Source organism: Rosa rugosa, chromosome 4 (genome assembly GCF_958449725.1).
Source record: "Rosa rugosa chromosome 4, drRosRugo1.1, whole genome shotgun sequence".
NCBI lineage: Eukaryota > Viridiplantae > Streptophyta > Magnoliopsida > Rosales > Rosaceae > Rosa > Rosa rugosa.
In genome coordinates this window covers 36203323-36223642 of record NC_084823.1, presented here as the reverse complement: position 1 = coordinate 36223642, position 20320 = coordinate 36203323, and the positions used below count along the sequence as shown (strand labels likewise).

General features: G+C 39.5%; 3 protein-coding genes across 3 annotated transcripts; 2 read left to right on the top strand and 1 right to left on the bottom strand.

Annotated features, from left to right (window-relative positions):
• Positions 1-785: 785 nt before the first annotated feature.
• Positions 786-2486, top strand: LOC133706657 (uncharacterized). The gene is made up of 4 exons (XM_062132201.1): positions 786-1157; positions 1401-1537; positions 1672-1769; positions 1861-2486. The coding sequence occupies exons 1-4, from the start codon at positions 902-904 to the stop codon at positions 2105-2107; spliced, it is 738 nt and encodes a 245-aa protein (XP_061988185.1). The 5' UTR covers positions 786-901; the 3' UTR covers positions 2108-2486.
• Positions 2487-2954: 468 nt separating this feature from the next.
• Positions 2955-3961, bottom strand: LOC133743824 (glycine-rich cell wall structural protein 2). The gene has a single exon (XM_062171867.1). The coding sequence runs from the start codon at positions 3886-3888 to the stop codon at positions 3208-3210; it is 681 nt and encodes a 226-aa protein (XP_062027851.1). The 5' UTR covers positions 3889-3961; the 3' UTR covers positions 2955-3207.
• Positions 3962-8381: 4420 nt separating this feature from the next.
• LOC133744733 (PKS-NRPS hybrid synthetase cheA-like) lies at positions 8382-14642 on the top strand. Its single transcript, XM_062172791.1, has 7 exons — positions 8382-8564; positions 11425-11514; positions 11592-12814; positions 12925-13158; positions 13257-13773; positions 13867-14358; positions 14448-14642. The coding sequence occupies exons 1-7, from the start codon at positions 8382-8384 to the stop codon at positions 14640-14642; spliced, it is 2934 nt and encodes a 977-aa protein (XP_062028775.1).
• The last annotated feature ends 5678 nt before the right edge of the window (positions 14643-20320 follow it).

The following is a 20320-nucleotide window of genomic DNA, read 5'->3' as shown; positions in this document are numbered from 1 at the left end:
CTTCTTAGCATAGATAACAATCTTTTAGAACAGTGTTCAATTGCACTAGTGGAGTAGTGGTCATACCAATATTAACTTGACATGCTCATCATGTTGAGAGTTAATTATTATAGCCTCCTTATCATCCGAGTTTGTCTGTTCCGATTGGTACTAGCTTTCCCCTTGAATTATCATTCGAGGTTGTATATCACAATGTTGAAAAACTTATACTACTCAACTTGTACGCTAATTAAACGGCTTTGGAGTTATGTGGTGATTTAGCTCGAATTAGCAAAATGACCAATTTAGGTAGTCACCCACTCACCCGGGTTCATTATAAAATCCAGAAAAGGATAAGATAAATGTTTAGGCTCGTATTTGAATGAGAGCTAGATCATTTGCAAACATTATATATGAAGCAAAGGACAAAATAAATTAACAGCATAAAACAAATTAAACCTAGTTTGAATAGCATGACTATACTACTTAAGCTGTATCTTCACCATGTAAGTTAAAAGAGGGAAGCTTCCAAGGTCGATATAATTTGTTGGTGAGTTCAGAACTTCTTAGTAATTATGGTTCTCTCTTGGTTGGAGATAAGAACTAGGAGGAGCATCTTTTTTTTTTGAACTTAGGAAGGAAGGAGCATCTTGAATCTAGGGAAGATCAAATTTTTGTCAGGAATGTACTAAGAAATCTTGGTTTTTGTCAAACTACCTACAAGCTCCTGCCTTCGAATCCATCGACCAAAACACCTGGACTTCTCCTGTGAGACAAGTTCTTCCGCTATTTAAGGAATGAGAACCCTCATAACAATTCCCTTTAGCTACCACAGAATTCTCTCTACATTGATCACATTCACTCTAATATACTAGCTTAACTAGTAGAGTTTCAAAGTTGGGAGGTTGATTGATTATTCAATATGGTGGTTTTCTTCAAAGGAGGAGTTAAGCAACGACTGGGAAGATCGATTAGTTTGAAGACAAAGCGAGCATTGCTAGACGATCTCCTGTTGCAGGAGTCACCAGGTTCGGCAAATACAGCTCGACATGTGATCATCGTCATGGATGCCATGAAAGAGTTCAACACGGCGCCTCTCGAGTGGGCACTGGAGCATGTAATCAAGGCTGGCTCTGTTGTTATTCTTCTCGGTGTGATGCCATGGCTCAACATTCCTCGTAAGTGTGTTCAAAAAATGAAACCCTATTTGCACCACATTATTTAGACCACATTATAGAAGTAAATGCGTTTGCCCATCTCAAATCAATATTCTTCTATACTAATTCCTCGTTGAGTCGGTTAATTGTTTTTATTAGAGATGTGATCCTCCATGTGGTCTAAGAGACAAAATCCTCTAGCATCACTGTTTTGATCGATATGAACAAGACTTTGATGAGTAACTTGGTGGGGGTGTTTTGTAGTGTCCTCCAAGACATGGCTGGATATTTGGCCAGTTGGGTTAGAGGAACTATCAGCCGTGAAAGAGAAAATTGAGTGGAAGAGCGATGTCAAATATCTGAAGTTGCAGGCAGTTGTGGATCTTTGCAAAAACTATGGGGTATATCATATATATAATCATAAATATATAATTATATATATACCTTATTGTATTACGTACTCATTTAGCTTATTATCCTTATCAAATTACTTGGGTAACCACATTATTTAAATCTTTGTTGTATGTCAATGCAGGTTGTACTACAGAAGAAGGTTATAATGGGTTATCCCTCAAGACTGCTTGTTGTTGAAGAAATTATAAGCTTTCATGCCAAATGGGTCGTCTTCGACAGGTAGGCATATTATTTTGCAAGGCTTAGATTTTCTGATGTGAGATTCTGTTATCCAACAATTAGTAATATGGGATATGTGTACTGCATGCAGACATCAAAAGAATGACAGGAAGTTTTACAATGGGAAACTCCCATGCAACATGGTGATGATGAACGAAGAAGGGGAGGCTGACATGATCAAAGGGAGGACTATGATAGATAGCGACGTCGGAGGCTCAACACCTTCTCTGTTATCTACTCCGATTCTCATGATCTCTGATCATTTGAAGGAATTTCTTAACAAACCGAAACGTGCTCGAGAAGACCGCTCTAGATCCAGATCCCAAGGCGATGTCTAGGAATGCAGAAACAAAGAGAGGAGGAATGTTTGGAGATCGATGAAGTGGAGGCTAAACTCTGAAGAATGCTATTAGTGACTTTGCGATGGTTTTTAAATGTCTGGCTACGGTGTCAAGTGATTGTCAAGCAAGCTAATCAACTACTACCCTTTTGTTTGGCAATTGTGTTTTACCAAGGATTTCGTTATGTAATAATTGATAATCTGCACTCTCCATCCATGCCCCTGCGCACTTGTGGGTGGGATTCATCGGTTTCTTCGTTTCATTTTCTTTTTTTCCCCTTTCATCCTTGAAGTTCTATCGGAAATGACCATTTCTAAATTATGAATGCAATAAATTATCAGAGTTTATTGAAATAAATTACTATTTATTTGGACAAGGGAGACACATCTAGTACTTTTCTCTAGTTTGAGGGTCAACCGTTTATCCATCAATGCAGTGCTTAATTTATTCTAAGATTGCTCGATCAATTTATGTGATATATCTCTGTCATTGTGTTGATTTGTGAAAATCGATCATGAAGTTCTATCTAGCATCCTGATTCAAATATATATGTAAAAAAAGTTCAGTTATCAACTATATATCCTTATCAAGTTCATAATACACTCTAACTCAAAACAAATGATAAAATTTTTGTGAAAAAATAACTCGGACTTCATTAAATCGAGGTTATATTTTTACCAATATGCATAAGAGTTTTTATTTTTGTTTTTCACATTTTCAGCGTGAATTGTTATAACAAAACATACATCCCGATCGTACAATTAACACTTTACGCTGTTGATTGTACGCTGATCATGCATTGAGATCAATCGAGATGGAATATTGACCACACCAAACAGTTAAATTATAGAATACATACTTCATCTATATTTTCATAATTGCATGGCAATACTCAATTGATCCAGTTGATCTGTTCCAATTGTATCATACAACCAGCTCGGATAGCAGCAATCATAGCATGCCTTTGGCCTGTTTTTTACAACCGTCGTAGTAAATAACTATAATCATCCTCTTCTTACCGCATTAAAATTTATTTTTTCCTAATACTTTGGGTAAGAAGAGGTGTTTGATCCATACAGATAGTGAGAGAGGTGCTCTCATGGTGCATAGCCACCATGACCACCGCCCTGACCGCCCCCAGCACCACCTCCATAGCCAGCTCCACCACCGTGTGCACCTGCACCACCACCAGAGCCACCGCCACCTCCGCCGCCACCACCGGACCCACCTCCTCCGCCTCCACCAGCAGCCGAACCACCAGCACCATAACCTTCACCAGATCCTGAACCACCACCATAACCTCCACCAGCACCCCCAGCTCCTCCTCCACCGCCGCCACCACTCCCACCGCCTCCACCACCACCATGTCCACCTCCGGCTGCTCCTCCAGCACCATACCCAGCACCACTTCCGGAACCACTCCCTTCACCACCACCCTTCCCTGCTCCCTCATAACCTGCACCACCGCCTCCACCTCCACCGCTACCTCCACCTCCTCCTCCACCGTACCCCGCTGCCTCCGCTCCACCAGCACCGTACCCTGCACCCCCTCCTTCACCAGACCCACTTCCCTGTCCAGAACCCCCGGCTCCACCTCCACCTCCACCGCCCGCACCACGTCCGCCTCCACCACCACCTCCATGGGCTACGCCCGGAGAATGGCCGTAACTAGGGCGTGTAACTGTCTCGGTATAACCCAAGAGGACTCTAGTGGCAGAACAGATGCCTACACTTAGCATCACAAGGAAAACAACGCTAACTATCTTTCTGGGAGCCATGGGATCGATCAATACCTAGACTCGATCAGTTTGTAATTTTGTATCCCACAACTTGAATGAGGCAATGCAAGAGAATGTGGGTATTTATAGGAGTAGGAGAAGCAGATTGATCGAGTGGTCCAATAAAAGAGATTGGACATGATATGAAAGCACATGCAATTCTATACAACCATGAACGACCCACTAATTTCACTATAGTAGCAGCTCTATCTCACTCATTAGTCCTACATAGATACATAGTGTGTTTATGCTGTCCTCCACATCTGATTTAGCTACCAACTACCGGGACGCAAATAATCACGCAATCCCTTTCACATCAGTGACTTAGACAAAGTAGAAAATTTGCCTTAATCTACACTAACGAAGAATTAATTAACGTCGACTAGGACCTGTACTAGCTAGTTGATGGCTTCAGTATGATATATAATTCATTTGCTATATTATATTTTCCTAGGTCGTTGCATATATGCCTGCATTGTCATCATCCTCTTTTAGTAGTGCAGTTATTTCGGTATAAATTGCATCGATTATTTGGAGTTATATATATATATATATATATATATATATACAGATCCTATCAAGAGCGAGGCATCGCTTTGAAATTTTAGAGCGAGGTTAGGGTTTAGGGTCACTTTTCGGTCGCATATCTACATCTTAACCGTTCAGTTTTTAGGTACTAATGTATAGATCATCTCTGCAAAATTTCAACGAAATTGATGGTCTTTAAGGTATCTAACTCGCTTAAACCAATGGACGAACTGAATCTGTCCAACCTGAACCGTACTAGCTTTAAGGCAGTTATCAATGCCTTAACGACCATCAATTTGGCTGAAATTTTGTAGAGATGATCTATACATTAGTACCTAGAAACTGAACGGTTGAGATGTGGATATGCGACCGAAAAGTGACCCTAAACCCTAACCTCGCTCTGAAATTTCAAAGCGATGCCTCGCTCTGGATAGGATCTGATATATCTCAACCGTTCAGTTTCTAGGTACTAATGTATAGATCATCTCTGCAAAATTTCAACGAAATTGATGGTCTTTAAGGTATCTAACTCGCTTAAACCAATGGACGAACTGAATCTGTCCAACCTGAACCGTACTAGCTTTAAGGCAGTTATCAATGCCTTAACGACCATCAATTTGGCTGAAATTTTGTAGAGATGATCTATACATTAGTACCTAGAAACTGAACGGTTGAGATGTGGATATGCGACCGAAAAGTGACCCTAAACCCTAACCTCGCTCTGAAATTTCAAAGCGATGCCTCGCTCTGGATAGGATCTGTATATATATATATATATATATATGAGCTAAATACTGTTTAGTACCATGTGGTATGGGCTGAACATCGATTCAGTCCCTCGACTTTCAATTTCATCAAAAACACCCCTACAATATCATTTTCTCGTCCAATAGATCCCTCCGACTCCATTCCGTCAATTTCAGACGTTAAGTGGTGACATGGCATGTCTAACTCATCAAAGGTGGGGCCCACACGAAAGTGAAATTCCCAAACTGACCTTGGCCAACAGAATATGGAAAAATCTAAAATAAATTCCAAAATTTGAGGTTAGGGAGACTCGAACCCCTCCCAACACATACGCAAATGAAAGCCCCAACCACTAGACCATTTGCATTGTATTCATATATTGCAAACAAAAATATCTATATAATAGTTAAAAAAAAAAACACTATGTCATAATCGTCACACTTTTGCCCAGAAACTCCAGGCTCCATTGGATCATCACACTTTCTCATTTTCCTCATCCACGCACGCAGAAGAACAATAAGAAGCGGTGATGTTAGCGGCACCGTGGGTGGCCCAGTCGAGGCTTTCAGTCAGTGAATCCAAGCTTTAATCTCCGATTGGCGTGGATTTGGAGACTTGGGTTTGGTTGAAAATGGAGTCTTTGGGGGTGAATTAGCAAAGCGGAGGAGGAATGTTTTCTTTGGGGTAAGAGGGATTTGGAAATCGTCGTCGTCGTCTATGAGGTTGAATCTGGAGTTGGAAGCCATGATTGGCGAAAAGTTGTGATCTTTGAGTGAGCTATTTGAATTTTGTTGAGAGAAACTTTTTGCAGAGCCTGCCTGAAAGCGGAACCTCCTCCTCTCCGTCTCCCACACCCTCCGCGACGCCGTTCTGCCAGAGCCTCAATTTTTCTGACGACAAGCTCGGACTCAAAGTGACGACGATGACAAATTTAAAAAAAAAAAAAATATTTAGAGATATATATTATTTTTGTTTGCAATATATCCATATCATGTAAGTGGTCTGGTGGTTGGGGCTTTCATTTGCATATGGGTTGGGAGGGGTTCAAGTCTCCCCAACCTCAAAGTCTGGAATTTATTTTAGATTTTTCCATATTCTGTTGGCCAGGGTCAGTTTGGGAATTTCAGATTCAGTCTGTCCATAGGTTTAAGCGAGTTAGATACCTTAACGATCACCAATTTGGCTGAAAATTTGCAGAGATGATCTATACACACTGAACAGTCGAGATGTGGATATGCGACCGAAAAGTGACTCAAAACTCGAACTTCACACGTTAATTTCAAAGCGGACTATGTTAACGAAAATAGAACACGTGTGTGTGTAATTGCAGTATTATTGAACACTTTCTTATTATCACATTTCTTCAACGAAATGAATATATATATATAGCGGGCGTCCGCACTTTGCTAAAGTGCGGATGGCGACGCAGCAGCGGTGTTCCAGGCGGCGATGGCGGCTCGGGGCTTGGCGGACGGAGGCCGGAGGCATCCCGGACGGTTCTGGGCAGCGTTCGAGGTCGGAGGAGGTCGGAGTTGCAAGTTTCTGGGCAGTAACCTCACTTGCAACTGCAGGTTTCTGGGCAGCGCTGCAACCACGTCGCCGGCGACTCCACCGACTGCAGACCGGTCCGTCCGACCCCTGGCGTTCGTTCGGCAAGCCCCGCCGCTCCGTCGCGCCCCGAGCCGAGCTGCAGCGTAGACGTCCGCGCTTTAACAACAGTGCGGACGTCCTCTTTGGAACCGCTCCGTATATATCTATATATATATTAACTGCAAAAATTTGAAGACGAAACAATGTTAAATAAGTTCGTAAATCTTACCGACAACCGGACATCTACGGTTCGTCTAAACACTACGAGCAATCTTGTATTTTATCATTGTATTTAATTGCCTCTTTTCTACTTAATAAATTGTTCCAAAAAAGAAAACAATAGGGGGCGGGTGGATGGCGTGCCAGTTGATGATTGATTATAAGGGCCTTGGCTCTTGTTTGCTTTTTAGTTACTCTACTGCTCTAGTACAGGCTTTCCAAGATCTCTCTTCTTCTAATCATCAAATGTTACACTTCAGTGTTCACCAACTATTTCGAATTTGGAACTTACATGAGCTTTCATACCCACTCTAGCTTTTCTGCATTTGAAAGATAATGGGGTTAAAAGTCAATGTTTGTTCCAAATTTCTAAACCGGCGGCAGCCAATAAAAGAGAGTTGAAGTGGAAGCAAATGCAAATAATACGTACAAATCTGATTAGTAGTTTAGTACTCCCTCTCAAGAGTTTAAGTAACGCAAAATGCTAATTGTGTTCTGTACTATATAATCGTCATATCATTTGCCATATTGTACGTATTTTCATAGTGCATGTATAGGCCGGCGCACTCTCATCATTCTCCTTTAACAGAGCAGTTGATTCGGTATATATTAGATCCATAATTTGGAGTTATTGTATGTTTATGGAAAACAGATGCATATGTTTTACTATTACTACCCTGATGAAAAGATCTGCGGAGGAGTCGAGGAGATGTCACTAGCAATACATACTTCCAATGTATCAGGATGTCATTATGTTGCATTTTAGGCTTTACAACTAATTAAATTTTAATGATTAGTCTTCTTTTTGTAAGTGTTCGATATTAAATTCGACTCACGGATGTATATTCTTAATTGTTGTTGATGTGATAAAAATAAAAAGTTGATTTTATGAAAACTGGACTACCACGGTCTAACTATTCTATGTACTCCAATTAATAATATAGAAAATTACATAGTAGCACATGACCAAAGATGTAAACACAAAAAACCCACTTTCAAAAAGATTTATACAAATAAGAATATGAGCTCAGACCCAAAAGCCAAATGATGCAAGCCTGACTCCCAACTTTAAAGAAAAATGACCAAAATGCTCGAGTTTCATCACAATTTACGGACATTGCCACTAACCCAATATTCAACGCCCAAACCTCCACGCGCTCAGGATCGTCTACCGCAAGCTCAAACCTGAGAACGTCCTCCTCCGACTTCGACCTCTGCTTCGACCTCCGCAAGTCGCCATGAATTACCAGAGGCCTCGAGGCTTTCTTGAAAATTTCGACTGCGTCCTTGACGCCGTTCTCTTTCGAGGCGTAGATGTCCTACTCCGTCGGGGTTTCGACGCACAGAGACTTAGATTTCGGCGACAAAAACCCTTGCAAGATCAGATCTTGGAAAATGGTGGAGTAAAAATGGACGGCCTTGATCCAGTCCTTGTTGGTGTACATGTCCTTCCTCTTCGGCCCCATCGTACTCGTCGAGACGGCGCCGTTGGCAGCCACGGCGGCGGAAGCTCCGGTGCTGTTGATCATGAAATTGAGATTCTCAGGAAGATTGAGATGTATGTGAAATTTGATTTTATTGTGGAATTATTTGTTTGTTTTTTGTCAATTTTTTATGGCGGTCTTGACTTTTTGACCCTGTTTTGATTAGCTTGGTTTGATTTCCTACTCCGTCGGGGTTTCGACGCACAGAGACTTAGATTTCGGCGACAAAAACCCTTGCAAGATCAGATCTTGGAAAATGGTGGAGTAAAAATGGACGGCCTTGATCCAGTCCTTGTTGGTGTACATGTCCTTCCTCTTCGGTCCCATCGTACTCATCGAGACGGCGCCGTTGGCAGCCACGGCGGCGGAAGCTCCGGTGCTGTTGATCATGAAATTGAGATTCTCAGGAAGATTGAGATGTATGTGAAATTTGATTTTATTGTGGAATTATTTTGTTTGTTTTTTGTCAAATTTTTATGGCGGTCTTGACTTTTTGACCCTGTTTTGATTAGCTTGGTTTGCAACTGGGAATTGATGATAATGAAAGGAAGGGATAGGTTTGAGTATCTTGCTGGGTAACAATTTTGACTTGGTCATATGCTTGATTATGAGGGATTTTTGGTAACGAAGACTAAACGAAATGAAATTGGGAATAATGCTCATGTTCTTTTTTTTTCTTTTTTTTTTTATCGGAATAATGCTCATGTTCTAGTATTCTCACTCAATAAAATTGAAAGCGAAAAGGACAGAGCATGAAGCAAATTATTTAACTAGATTACACACTGCGCGCTTTCTGATTTTTTTAGGAGTCACCTTCTTGTTTATGCTCAGTTTAATTTCAAAGATTATGGGGGAGTAATGAAATTAGAGTATGTCTGCTACCTGTAAAAAGTTTTGCAAGAACACATCTTTTGCTACTTTGGGAAAGGACAACAGAAAAACTCAGAAAAAAGAGTCAGGAATTGGTGTTGGTGGAAGTTCCTTACTGTTATTCTCAATGCCTTCGCTGTAATTATTATGTTTGTTTTATTTATGCTTGAGCTGGTTTGTTTTATTTCTTCATGGATGGACAAATCTAATTGCTCCTGCTACTGCTACTACTACTGCTGTTGCTACTGCTACTGCTACTGCTGCTGCTAGAAGTGCAGTAGCAGGATTAGGCGATGACGAGTGCAGTAGCAGAACTAGACGAGTATGAGTGCAGCGAGTGCAGTAGAGGATTGGACAATTGCAGTAGTAGGATTAGGCGATGACGAGTGCATTAGCAGAACTGGATAAGTATGAGTGCAGCAAGTGAAGTAGTAGGATTGGATGACTGCAGTAGCAGGATTAGGCGATGATGAGTGCAGTAGTAGAACATGAGTACAAGTATAGTAGCATAACTAGACGAGTATGAGTACAACGAGTGCAGTGGCAGGATTGGACGAGTGCAGTAGCAGAATTAGGCGATGACGAGTGCAGTAGTAGAACTGGACAAGTATGAGTGCGGCGAGTGCAGTAGTAGGATTAGGCGATCACGAGTGCAGTAGCAGGATTATGTGATCACGAGTGCAGTAGCAGAACACGAGTACAAGTGCAGTAGCAGAACTGGACGAGTATGAGTGCAGTAGCAGGATTGGGCAATGAGATGAAAGTAATAGGAGAGTGAGGTTTTGTGAAGTAACATAAATGGATTATTCTCAAGAAAAAAAGAGAGTAATATAAACGAATTGTTCTCAGAAAAAAAAAAAAAAAAAGTAACATAAAGAGATTATTTTCAGAAAAAAAGAAGTAACATAAACGGATTGTTCTCAAGAAACCAAAAAGGGATTGTTCTCAGAAAAAAAAAAAGAGTGTTGCTATTAGGACCTCCAAATTTGCTCATTTGACCTCCACCTCTTTTGAATTATTGAATTACATATATATCCTCTTGTAAAATGACAATTATAGACAATAATTTTAATTAACTAGTATTTTCTTTACAAATCTTTCAACCTAGTTTTCACGTTTAAACCCTAGACCTATGATGTTGCTCTAATCTATGATAACGGCGTTCTGATCACAACGTCAAACCCAGTGACGTGCATAAGAGGTATTGCAACCAGGCTTGATGATGTTCTTCCACTGCCCATCAAGGTCTGATGTTGTTCTTTCTTCTTGCTTTCTAGTTTTTTAGGTTCTGCTTTTCATTACAGATTGAATTTACCAACTAGATTTTGATTTGTTTCAATAGAAATTGGACAGCTATCTTGAACGATAACTACAAGAGCAGGTGCAAAGATTGGGGCCGACTTCAACATAATTATGGTACTTTGTTTCCGTTATTGCTGGTGTTCTTTTTTTTTTTTTTTTGCTTCTTCTTCTGTTGCGTTTGCTATACCCTTAATTGAGTTCTCTAGTTCTCCAATACTATCTTTATCATCACGATGGTCATTATCAACATGCATGACCATCATCATATATACATGAAAGTTTTGCATCCATATCTAAGTAACTGATCCAGAACGGCATAGGACAAAAATTAGGGCTGGGAGATAATTTTTTTTTGCTTCTTCTTCTGCTGCGTTTGCTATACCCTTAATTAAGTAACTGATACATAAAAGTTTTGCATCCAAATATGATAATAATTAATTAAGGCCACTATGTGTATAAATTATTTTCTTAATGACCTTTAGTGTGTATAATCACCACATTGAAGCATTGATTAAATTAATAGGAGCATAGGAGTTAATGGGTTAATCAAGCTGTGTGTGCGGCTGCAAGTATAGTCTAGCTAGGATCATGATTTATTTTTTCTTTGGTAAAAAAATATGGTCCAAGTTTTGAAAATGATGCTGATGCATGCCTAAAGTTTTCTTCAGCTTTAACTATATTCCTATATATGATTCTCAAAAGCTTGAAAGACAAATATACATGCTTGATTGACATTACATTTAATCAACATCACTTGCTTGTGTTTATGTTTTTGTTTTTCAATTACAACACACAGGATCAACAACATGGTGATACCTTTATTCCAGATAGCAGGGTTGAAGTGGATGATGTATTAGATCATACCAATCAATTTACAACTGATAAGGTAAATTCTTTTATAAATTTCTTTCAATATCACGAAGGCATACTATTTTGAATCATGATTAGATTTTTTACTGGTAGATATTCAAAAGTAAAGCTGAGTTGATTGAATGGACTCGTTCAGAAGGAACGAGAAACAATTTTGTGATTGTTATCCGAAGGTCTGATTCTGGAAAAATTGGCAATAAGAAGAAGAGACCTAAAATAAGATTTTGTTGTGAGAGGAATGGTCAGTATAAAGCATATAAGTCTTTGAAGTCTGATATAAATACACAAGAATCTGATGAAGATAGTCGAAAAGAAAAGCGTCCGAGGCTTACTGGTACAAAGAAATGTGGATGTCCATTTTCATTAAGAGGCATCAATATTGAAAATGGAGACGAATGGAAGTTAGAGGTGGTTTGTGGAGTGCATAATCATGCTGCTTCAGAATACCTTCATGGGCACTCATTCGCAGGTCGATTGTCAGAAAAAGAAAATTCATTGTTGATGGATATGTCCACAAGTTTAATGAGGCCTAAAGAGATTTTGACAGCCATCAAGAGAAGAAATCCGAAGAATGTGACAGCAATGAAGACAATATATAATGCCAGACAACGGCATAGGACAAAAATTAGGGCTGGGAGAACACAAATGCAGCAACTGCTAAGTAACTTGTTTGAGCACAAGTATATTGAGCATCATAGAAGTGATGGTGATAAAGTAATGGATTTGTTTTGGTGTCACCCTTACAACATTGAGATTTTACGTACATTTCCACATGTACTTATCATGGACTGCACTTACAAAACAAATAGATATCGCTTTCCACTTCTGGAGATTGTTGGGATCACGTCCACTAACAAGACCTTCAACGTTGCATTTGCTTACATATCAAAAGAGAAAGAAGACAACTATACATGGGCCTTAACTAGATTGAAGACTCTTTTAGATGACAAATGTGCTCCAAGTATGATGGTTACAGATCGAGAATTGGCACTGATGAATTCTATAAGTAATGTATTCCCGAATACACGACACGTATTATGTTGTTGGCACATCAACAAGCAAGTGTTAACTCATTGCAAGAAATTATTCGCAACAAAAGAAGGATGGGATACATTTAATAATGATTGGCAGTCCGTGGTGAATTCAAATTCTGAAGATGAGTACTCGAACAATTTAAAATTACTTGAATCAAAATTTAGCACATTTTCTGGGGCCATCAATTATTTGAAAACCACTTGGTTAAACAGCTATAAAGACAGATTTGTGGCTGCATGGATAGATACTTGTATGCATCTTGGTACCACTACATCAAACAGGTAATTTTAACTATTTTGTCTTTATTTTTTGTCGTATTTCATTTATTATTCTATGTGAAGACACTCTAAGTTATCTCTTTATGTTTTTTTTTTTCAATTTTTATTATTAGGGTGGAAAGTGCACATTCAAAACTTAAGCGACAACTTGCTTCTAGCCAACTTGACTTCAGCACATCATGGGATTATATTCACTCTTTGATGGAGTTGCATCACACTGAAATTAAGGCATCCTTTGAAAAAAGCCGATGTTTCGTCCAACATCAATTTAAGCATGCATACTTGAAAGAATTGATCGGTAATGTATCTATTACTGCTCTAAACAAAATTGTACGTGAATCACATAGGTAATTTCCTTTGCTTTTATTTTTTACGTTTTCTCTCTCTTTTTATTTTTAATTTTTCCTCCATATAACATACACACTAACTCAACCATGGTATATAGGGTTGATGCAGTTGGAGTTAATGTTGTATCATGTGGTTGTGCCATTCGCCGCACGCACCAATTACCATGTGCACATGAGATTGCCGAATATCGAAATTCCCATCAGCCTATCCCAATTGATGCTATCCATTCTCATTGGAGACGGTTAAGTGTAGGTAATTTTGTGGAGGAAATTGATCCCCAAGAAAAAGTTATGGTAAGACCACGTTTGACACAATTACAAAAATGGCTGGAAGAACAAGATGATGAAACCAAGAGACAAGTTTCGCTGAAGATTGACGAGCTTATAAATCCAAGTTGCACAATGCTTCAAGAATCAAATGAGAAGATTAAAACCAAAGGGCGTCCTTCTAAGATTGACAGTAGCACTCGTCGTCTACCATCTGCTTTTGAGATTGCCGAGGCTTTTTCCGTACATGGTAGTCAGTCACAAGTACCACTTGAAAAGGTTGTTCATGCATCTCCTAGTATTGTGTTGCCTTCTACGAAATCAAATAAGCATCCAGAGAAAAATCAGGTGTGTCTTTCAATTGTGATATATAATAACAATTTCAATTACAACGCCAAAAAAAAAAAAAAAAAAAGCTAACATGTAATTATTTTTGTACAGCCTATCTGCGTGACTCAAAGCACTTCACCATTTGAGCTAACACAAAAATATACGGTGCAATTCGTTTTCGGTATGAGGCCTTACATTCTAGGTTCATTTGATGTTGAGTTTGATGGTAATTGTGGTTATAGAGTTGTAGCATCAGCTATGGGATTTGGTAGGAGTTTTTGGCGAAGAGTTCGAATAGACCTAATGAATGAGCTAAAAAGTATGCCCCACTTGTACATGAAACTATATGGTAGCGAAAGTAGTGTAGAGAATATCAAACAGAGACTAAACCATTCTGGATCTACTGCACCACGTAGAAAATGGATGTGTATAACAGAGATGGGGCATTTGATCGCTACTTGCTATGGAGTTGTTGTGATAAACTTATTTGATAAACAGTGCCTTACCTTTCTTCCTTTGACTGAACACATTACTGGACGATTTCAGAACCAAGAATTGCCTGAAATTGGAATTGGTTTTGTTAACGGAGACCACTTTGTGCAGGTAAGTACTATGACTGCATCTTCATGCATTGGTAATTTATAAAAATCTTAACTAATTGGATGCATTTTTATTTTTTATTTTCTTAACAGGTGTCTTTGCAAGCGGGATGCCCATTACCACCAATCCCACCAAATTGGTACCCCCATGCTAATGATAAAGCAAGATCATTATACAATAGATACAAGGATCGTCTGCATCAATATACCCAAATACCCCATCCAGAAAGAGTTACTGCTATTTCCGAAATTATAACTCTTGAGACTGATGAGACTATGTTTGAATGATTTTTTTTTATATATAGAATTACTGAATCCTTTCTTTACATTTAGAATAATTTTTTTTGTTGAGTTGCTATATGTATTACACAACAATTGATTGTGAGAATGATTCATGTTTTGAATTAATTTTTTTATTTCACTTGTAATATTGTACATGGGTATAGGAAGAATTACAAGTTTATTGTCAAATCTTAAGAGCAACCATTTTACTTTGAAACTATTCAGTTGGGGTGCTACTTAATTGTCAGATTATGTTGTAAATAATTTTGTTTCAATTAAATGAAAGAGTTCTGACCGTTTGATTCATGAACGAAAATTCTAGAAATTTTTTTTGGGTAACTTCGTGTGTTTGCATGCAAAGAAGAAAAAAAAAAACAAATGGAGGTGTAGTGAGTGAATTAGAGGTATAATGAGTAATTTATTGTTTTGTATGTGAATATTATAACTAAGGTTATTTTAGGAATTCAAAAGGAGGTCTAGTGAGCAAACATTGGGTATTTAAAAGCAAGAAGGAGGTGTAGAGAGTAGAGAGGTCAGATGAGCAAATTTGGAGGTCCCAATAGCAACACTAAAAAAAAAAGTAACATAAAAGGATTATTCTAAAAAAAAAAAAAAGGTAACATAAAGGAATTAGAAGTCAAAAGCAATAGTTAAGGGTAAAAAAGTAAATTAAATCATGACATGTGGCAAGTGGAGAGCAGATTGTCCTTATTTGTAAGATTTAATCCTTATAGGTAAAAAAGTAAATTAACTCATGACATGTGGCAAGTGGAGAGCACATTGTCCTTATTTGTAAGATTTAGTCTTTATATGTTTAATTCAAATTTTTTTTTTTTGAGTAAAAAGAGGTCAGCCCTTTATTGAAATTGAAAGATTACAACGATACAATGCAAAGATGCATCAACAATGAAAATAAACAACACGAAAGGAAAAGATGCAAAAAGCATCTGAAATACAAAGAAATATGAAACTCGCAATAGTAGCAACGTCGAAACGCCAGCTAATTTTACACTACGGATTGCAGCCGTGTAGTGGATTGAGTAGTCGGTGGTTTGACTACCCCTCGAACTCCAATGCACAAATTGACAAAAGCCAACTTGGCGCTGGAATGAAGGCACTCTTCCACCTAAAGATCGAAGCCGGCCAAGGTTGTCAGAACATGGCCGTGTAGGCAGCCGATCTTTTACGAACAAATACCATAGAAGTGGGTCCTGGATCCAATACCAGTAAAGCACAAGAACCCCATTCCATTGAGAAAAACAAACAGCCCACAGAAGATAATGGGTTACAGTCCAAGCCCCACATCCACCCGGATCCCAGATCCGAATTCGAATCCATTTGCCACCCGGATCCCAAATTCGGATCCAAAACTGTGGAGGCCCAAAAACAGCAGCTCTTCTCCACCCATTACAGGTCCGACCCAAGCCCAAGACGCCTTGAGCCCAGAGCCTACTGGATTGTCTCCCAGCACCACCCATCGTCGGAGAAGGCACAATCCGGTTCCACCAACGAGACTCCACCTGCCTCCACCACCAGATGTAGCGCAGGTCCAGCCCACTGTGCCGCCGTGCTTCCATACCAACGGCACCTGGATCAAACCACAGCACCGCCGTCACTCGTCGGAAGAAAAAGACGACGCTCCACTCAACAAGCATCCGCCGAAAACCACCAGACCAAACCGCCCTTACGACACGGATCGGATCTAGACACCTACCGTCGAGGAACTCCTTCAACCTCCCACATTTGGGTCGTAACCGACCCACATCGAAAGGAATGATCAGACGCTTCTCCCGGCAAAGCGTAGAAGCTCTCCCACCAGTGGTCGATTGGGAAGGCAAAGCCAACGCCGCGACCCACGAATGCGTTAGCCATGATTGCTCCGAGAACCTCAGAGGATGGTAAGAGACGGTCACAGCCGTACTCAATGGAGACGCCACCAAAGATGATGCCAAAATACCCCGCCGTTTAGGTTGAAGGGAGGTGCAGAGACGCCAGGCCCATTGGCGGCGCTCTCATAGCCCTAGCAGAGCTCTACTAGGTTTCATCATGTTTAATTCAATCTTTAATGGATGTATTTGTTAAGTCATCTTTTGTCAATAACTTATATGTAATTTGTTATTAATAATAAACCCTACAACATGTACCTAATGTTTCAATATAAAGTTAATTGTTTAATAATTGGGCGCACATATATACAATGAGTCACTGACCAACTTGGTGTCAATCATTATAGCAACTACACCTATCGCGCAGCCGCTCTGAGGCGTACCAAAAACCTTAACCCTAAATCGGTGTCTGAGCCGATCTGATCACTGTCTCATTACCCTTACCATGGCTGGTATTGAGGAGGTCACTGCTAGTTTTGCTGCTTCCATGGCGCTCGTATGGAATGATGTTCTTGATGTGTCGCGCGCCTCTGCAGCGACAAATCATCGTTCTTCACAATCCTTTATGCTGGCTAAACCTCTGACTACAAAACCTTTTGGACCGCAAGATCTCACACGTCAATTCCGATGTGTATGGCTGTTGGATGGCAAATTTAGGGTTCAAGAATGGCCCGAGAAAAATTTCATGTTTGCTTTTGATCTGAGGAGCGATCGAAACCGGGTGCTGTGGGGAGGACCATGGTATTTTAACCGTGCATCGATGATTATCCAAGAGTAAAATGGATTGGCTCCAATCCATTCCATTGACATGGCGTCACTCTTCTTCTGGGTGCGCATTGAAAATATCCCCCCTGCCTTGGAGGAACTAGAGATTATCAAAGCGGTAACTTCTGTTGCTGGTATGTATTTGGATCTGGATGAAAAGCTGTTTAACTTGAAAGGGATCATCAGAGTTCGAGTTGCTCATGCAATTGATAAGCCTTTCTTCCTGAAAAAGACTCTGAAGCTTGCACCAGGTATTGTTGAAGATTACTTTCTTTTTCGAAAACTTGGTGGGATTATGCAAGACTTGTAAACTGATCACCCATAAGGATGGAATATGCAAAGTTACCCCTCAATCAACTGTTCAGGGTGTTTTGCAAAAAGAAAACAAATTGGACCTGCCCAATCCATTTCAAAATGTGGTTAGTGAAAGCCAAGCAGTGGAGGGTTTCTGCTTTCACAGAGATCGAACCATCCCTACTATCCCTCGTACTCTCTTTGGAGTGAAGGAGACAACAAAGCCACAGAAGCTGGTGGTTATTCGAAAGGATGCATTGAAAATCTCGAAGAATGGAAATAATTTAAGAGCCCTGGCAGTCATTGACACTAATATTGAAGCTGTGACTGATGGGAAGGAAGCAAACCCTATGAGCAAGGAAGCCATTCCCATCCTACCTGAGATGAAGGATGCCAGCCAACCACTTGCTGCAACAAGTGTACTCGAACTGGAGCAGGTGGAGATAGTGGCCAGTTACCCCTCCTGCAGGGAATGAAAATGTGGATGGGAGAAAGCAGGTAAGTGGTGCCGTGATCATGCTTGAACCAGAACAGGTGAGGGAGGTGAGCATTACTTCCCCCACTGTTGAAATTGAAACTGTGATGCCAGATGTGGCAGTGATTTTGGAAGAACAGGGTGTGGAACCTACAAATGAGGTCACTAGAGTAGACAAGCGAGGAAGACCTGCATCCCCTTGTGCATCTCCAAAAAAACTGAAACCTGATGGATCTGAACTGAGTGTTAACCCAATGGATGATGACTTTCCCATTAAGAAACTGAAAATGCCAGTCAGGTTTAATGCTAAGGCTCTAGGGCTCAGGGAAGCCCCGGGTGGTATCCTTGTCTCAAAGCATGCATCTGTATTGTCAGGGGTCAAAGACTCAAAGACTCAAAGAAGAAAAAAGGAAGGCCACTGGGTGCACGTAATAAAAATCCAACAAAGACTTCAAAGATCCCGACTGATGATGTTTTGAAGGTCCTCTATTTGGGTAACCCTCCTAGCCTAACTCGAAGGGCAAGGAGAAAATTTAAGATGTTGTTTTTTTGCCTACAGAATGAGTTTTGATTCTTCGTCTAATTGCAATGTTCTTTGATGTACGACAATTGAGCGCACTGGCACCGGGAATGTTGTCTGCTATTTTTTCTGGTTAGAATTAAGTTTATTCTGCTAGGCTTCTAAATAAAGGAGCGGAATTGTTTTAAGTGTAATGGCACCTAACCTCCCTATTGGGAGTTATGTATCTGTGCCATTCTGGCCTGTGTTACTATGAATGAAACTATTATATTTCCTAAAAAAAAAAATTGGTGTCGATCTATTTTGTCAATTATTACTATAATATGTTTTATTTATCTAATTGTCATTAATGCATTTTTTTTATAAGAATTGTCCTTAATACATTGGTATTTTCAGGTTTCATATCATATCATATTACACACACACACACACACACACACACACACACACACATAGGGGATTGAAATTTACACTCCCTATTTTACAATTCACACTCCATATTTTTTTTTTTAGCATCTTAACATCACATTTTTACAATCTACACTACAAAAAGATAAAACTTAAGATACTAAAAAAAGAAATATGGAGTGTGAAACTGTGGATTGTAAAATGGGGAGTGTGATTTTCACTCTCCTATATATATCCTTCTAGTGAGGGATCTTTTTTTTTGACCAATTTAAGGGATCGCTTATTCCTACTTTTCGATCACATATTCACATCTCAACCGTTCAGGTTTTAGGTCTATATGAGTAGATCACCTTTACAAATTTTCAGCCAAATTGATAATCATTAAGGCATTCATAACTGTAATTTAAAATTATAAACATGAACGGTTTAGGTTGGACAAATTCAGTTAATCCATTGATTTAATCTAGTTTGATACCCTAATTATCATCAAATTTTCTGAAGTGATCTATACATTAGGACCTAAAAACTAAACGGTTGAGATGCCGAAATGCGATAAAAAAGTGTGTCCCACAATGGATCCCTTAGTGGAGGAGCATATATATATATATAGGGCCCTTCCACTAAGGGATCCATTTTTTGGTCTTTTATAGGGATAGAGCATTAGACCAACTTTTCAATCACATTTTGGCATCTCAACCGTTCAGTTTTTAGGTCCTAATGTGTAGATCATTTCTGCAAATTTTCAGCCAAATCGGTGATTGTTAAGGTATCAAACTAGAATAAATCAATGAACGAATCAAATCTGTCAAACTTGAACCGTTCATACTTATAATCTTAAGTCGCCGTTTTGAATGCCCTAACGTTCAAATTTGGCTGAAAATTTGCTGAAGTGATCTACACATTTGGACCTAAAATCTGAACGGTTAAGATGTTAAAATATGATCGAAAAGTTGTTCTAATGCCCTATTCCTAGAAAATACCAAAAAAAGGGATCCCTCACTAGAAGGGCCCTGTATATATATATAGTCCTTCTTAGGTAAGGATATCCTTACCTTAGCCTTAGGAACAGATTTTCAGTTTTTGACAACTTTTCGATCACATATTCACATCTTAACCGTTCAGTGTTTAGGTCCTAATGTTAGATCACTTCTGCAAAATTTCGGCCCAAATTGATTATCGTTAAGGTATCGAGCTCGATAAACCCAATGAACGAACCAAATCTGTCGAACCGGAACCGTTCGTATTCATTATTGTAAATTGCAGTTTTGAATGCCTTAACGATCATCAATTTGGCCGAAATTTTGAAGAGATGATCTATACATTAGGACCTAAAAAA

What these genes read in the sequence shown, in the direction of transcription:
- LOC133706657 (XM_062132201.1), top strand. Translation starts at nt 902, where the DNA reads ATGGTGGTTTTCTTCAAAGGAGGAGTTAAGCAACGACTGGGAAGATCG. An exon ending in GCCATGGCTCAACATTCCTC is followed by an intron (nt 1,158 to 1,400) that starts GTAAGTGTGTTC and finishes GGTGTTTTGTAG; the next exon opens with TGTCCTCCAAGACATGGCTG. An exon ending in AAATGGGTCGTCTTCGACAG is followed by an intron (nt 1,770 to 1,860) that starts GTAGGCATATTA and finishes TACTGCATGCAG; the next exon opens with ACATCAAAAGAATGACAGGA.
- LOC133743824 (XM_062171867.1), bottom strand. Translation starts at nt 3,888, where the DNA reads ATGGCTCCCAGAAAGATAGTTAGCGTTGTTTTCCTTGTGATGCTAAGT.
- LOC133744733 (XM_062172791.1), top strand. Translation starts at nt 8,382, where the DNA reads ATGGACGGCCTTGATCCAGTCCTTGTTGGTGTACATGTCCTTCCTCTT. An exon ending in ATCAATTTACAACTGATAAG is followed by an intron (nt 11,515 to 11,591) that starts GTAAATTCTTTT and finishes TTTTACTGGTAG; the next exon opens with ATATTCAAAAGTAAAGCTGA. An exon ending in GGTACCACTACATCAAACAG is followed by an intron (nt 12,815 to 12,924) that starts GTAATTTTAACT and finishes TTTTATTATTAG; the next exon opens with GGTGGAAAGTGCACATTCAA.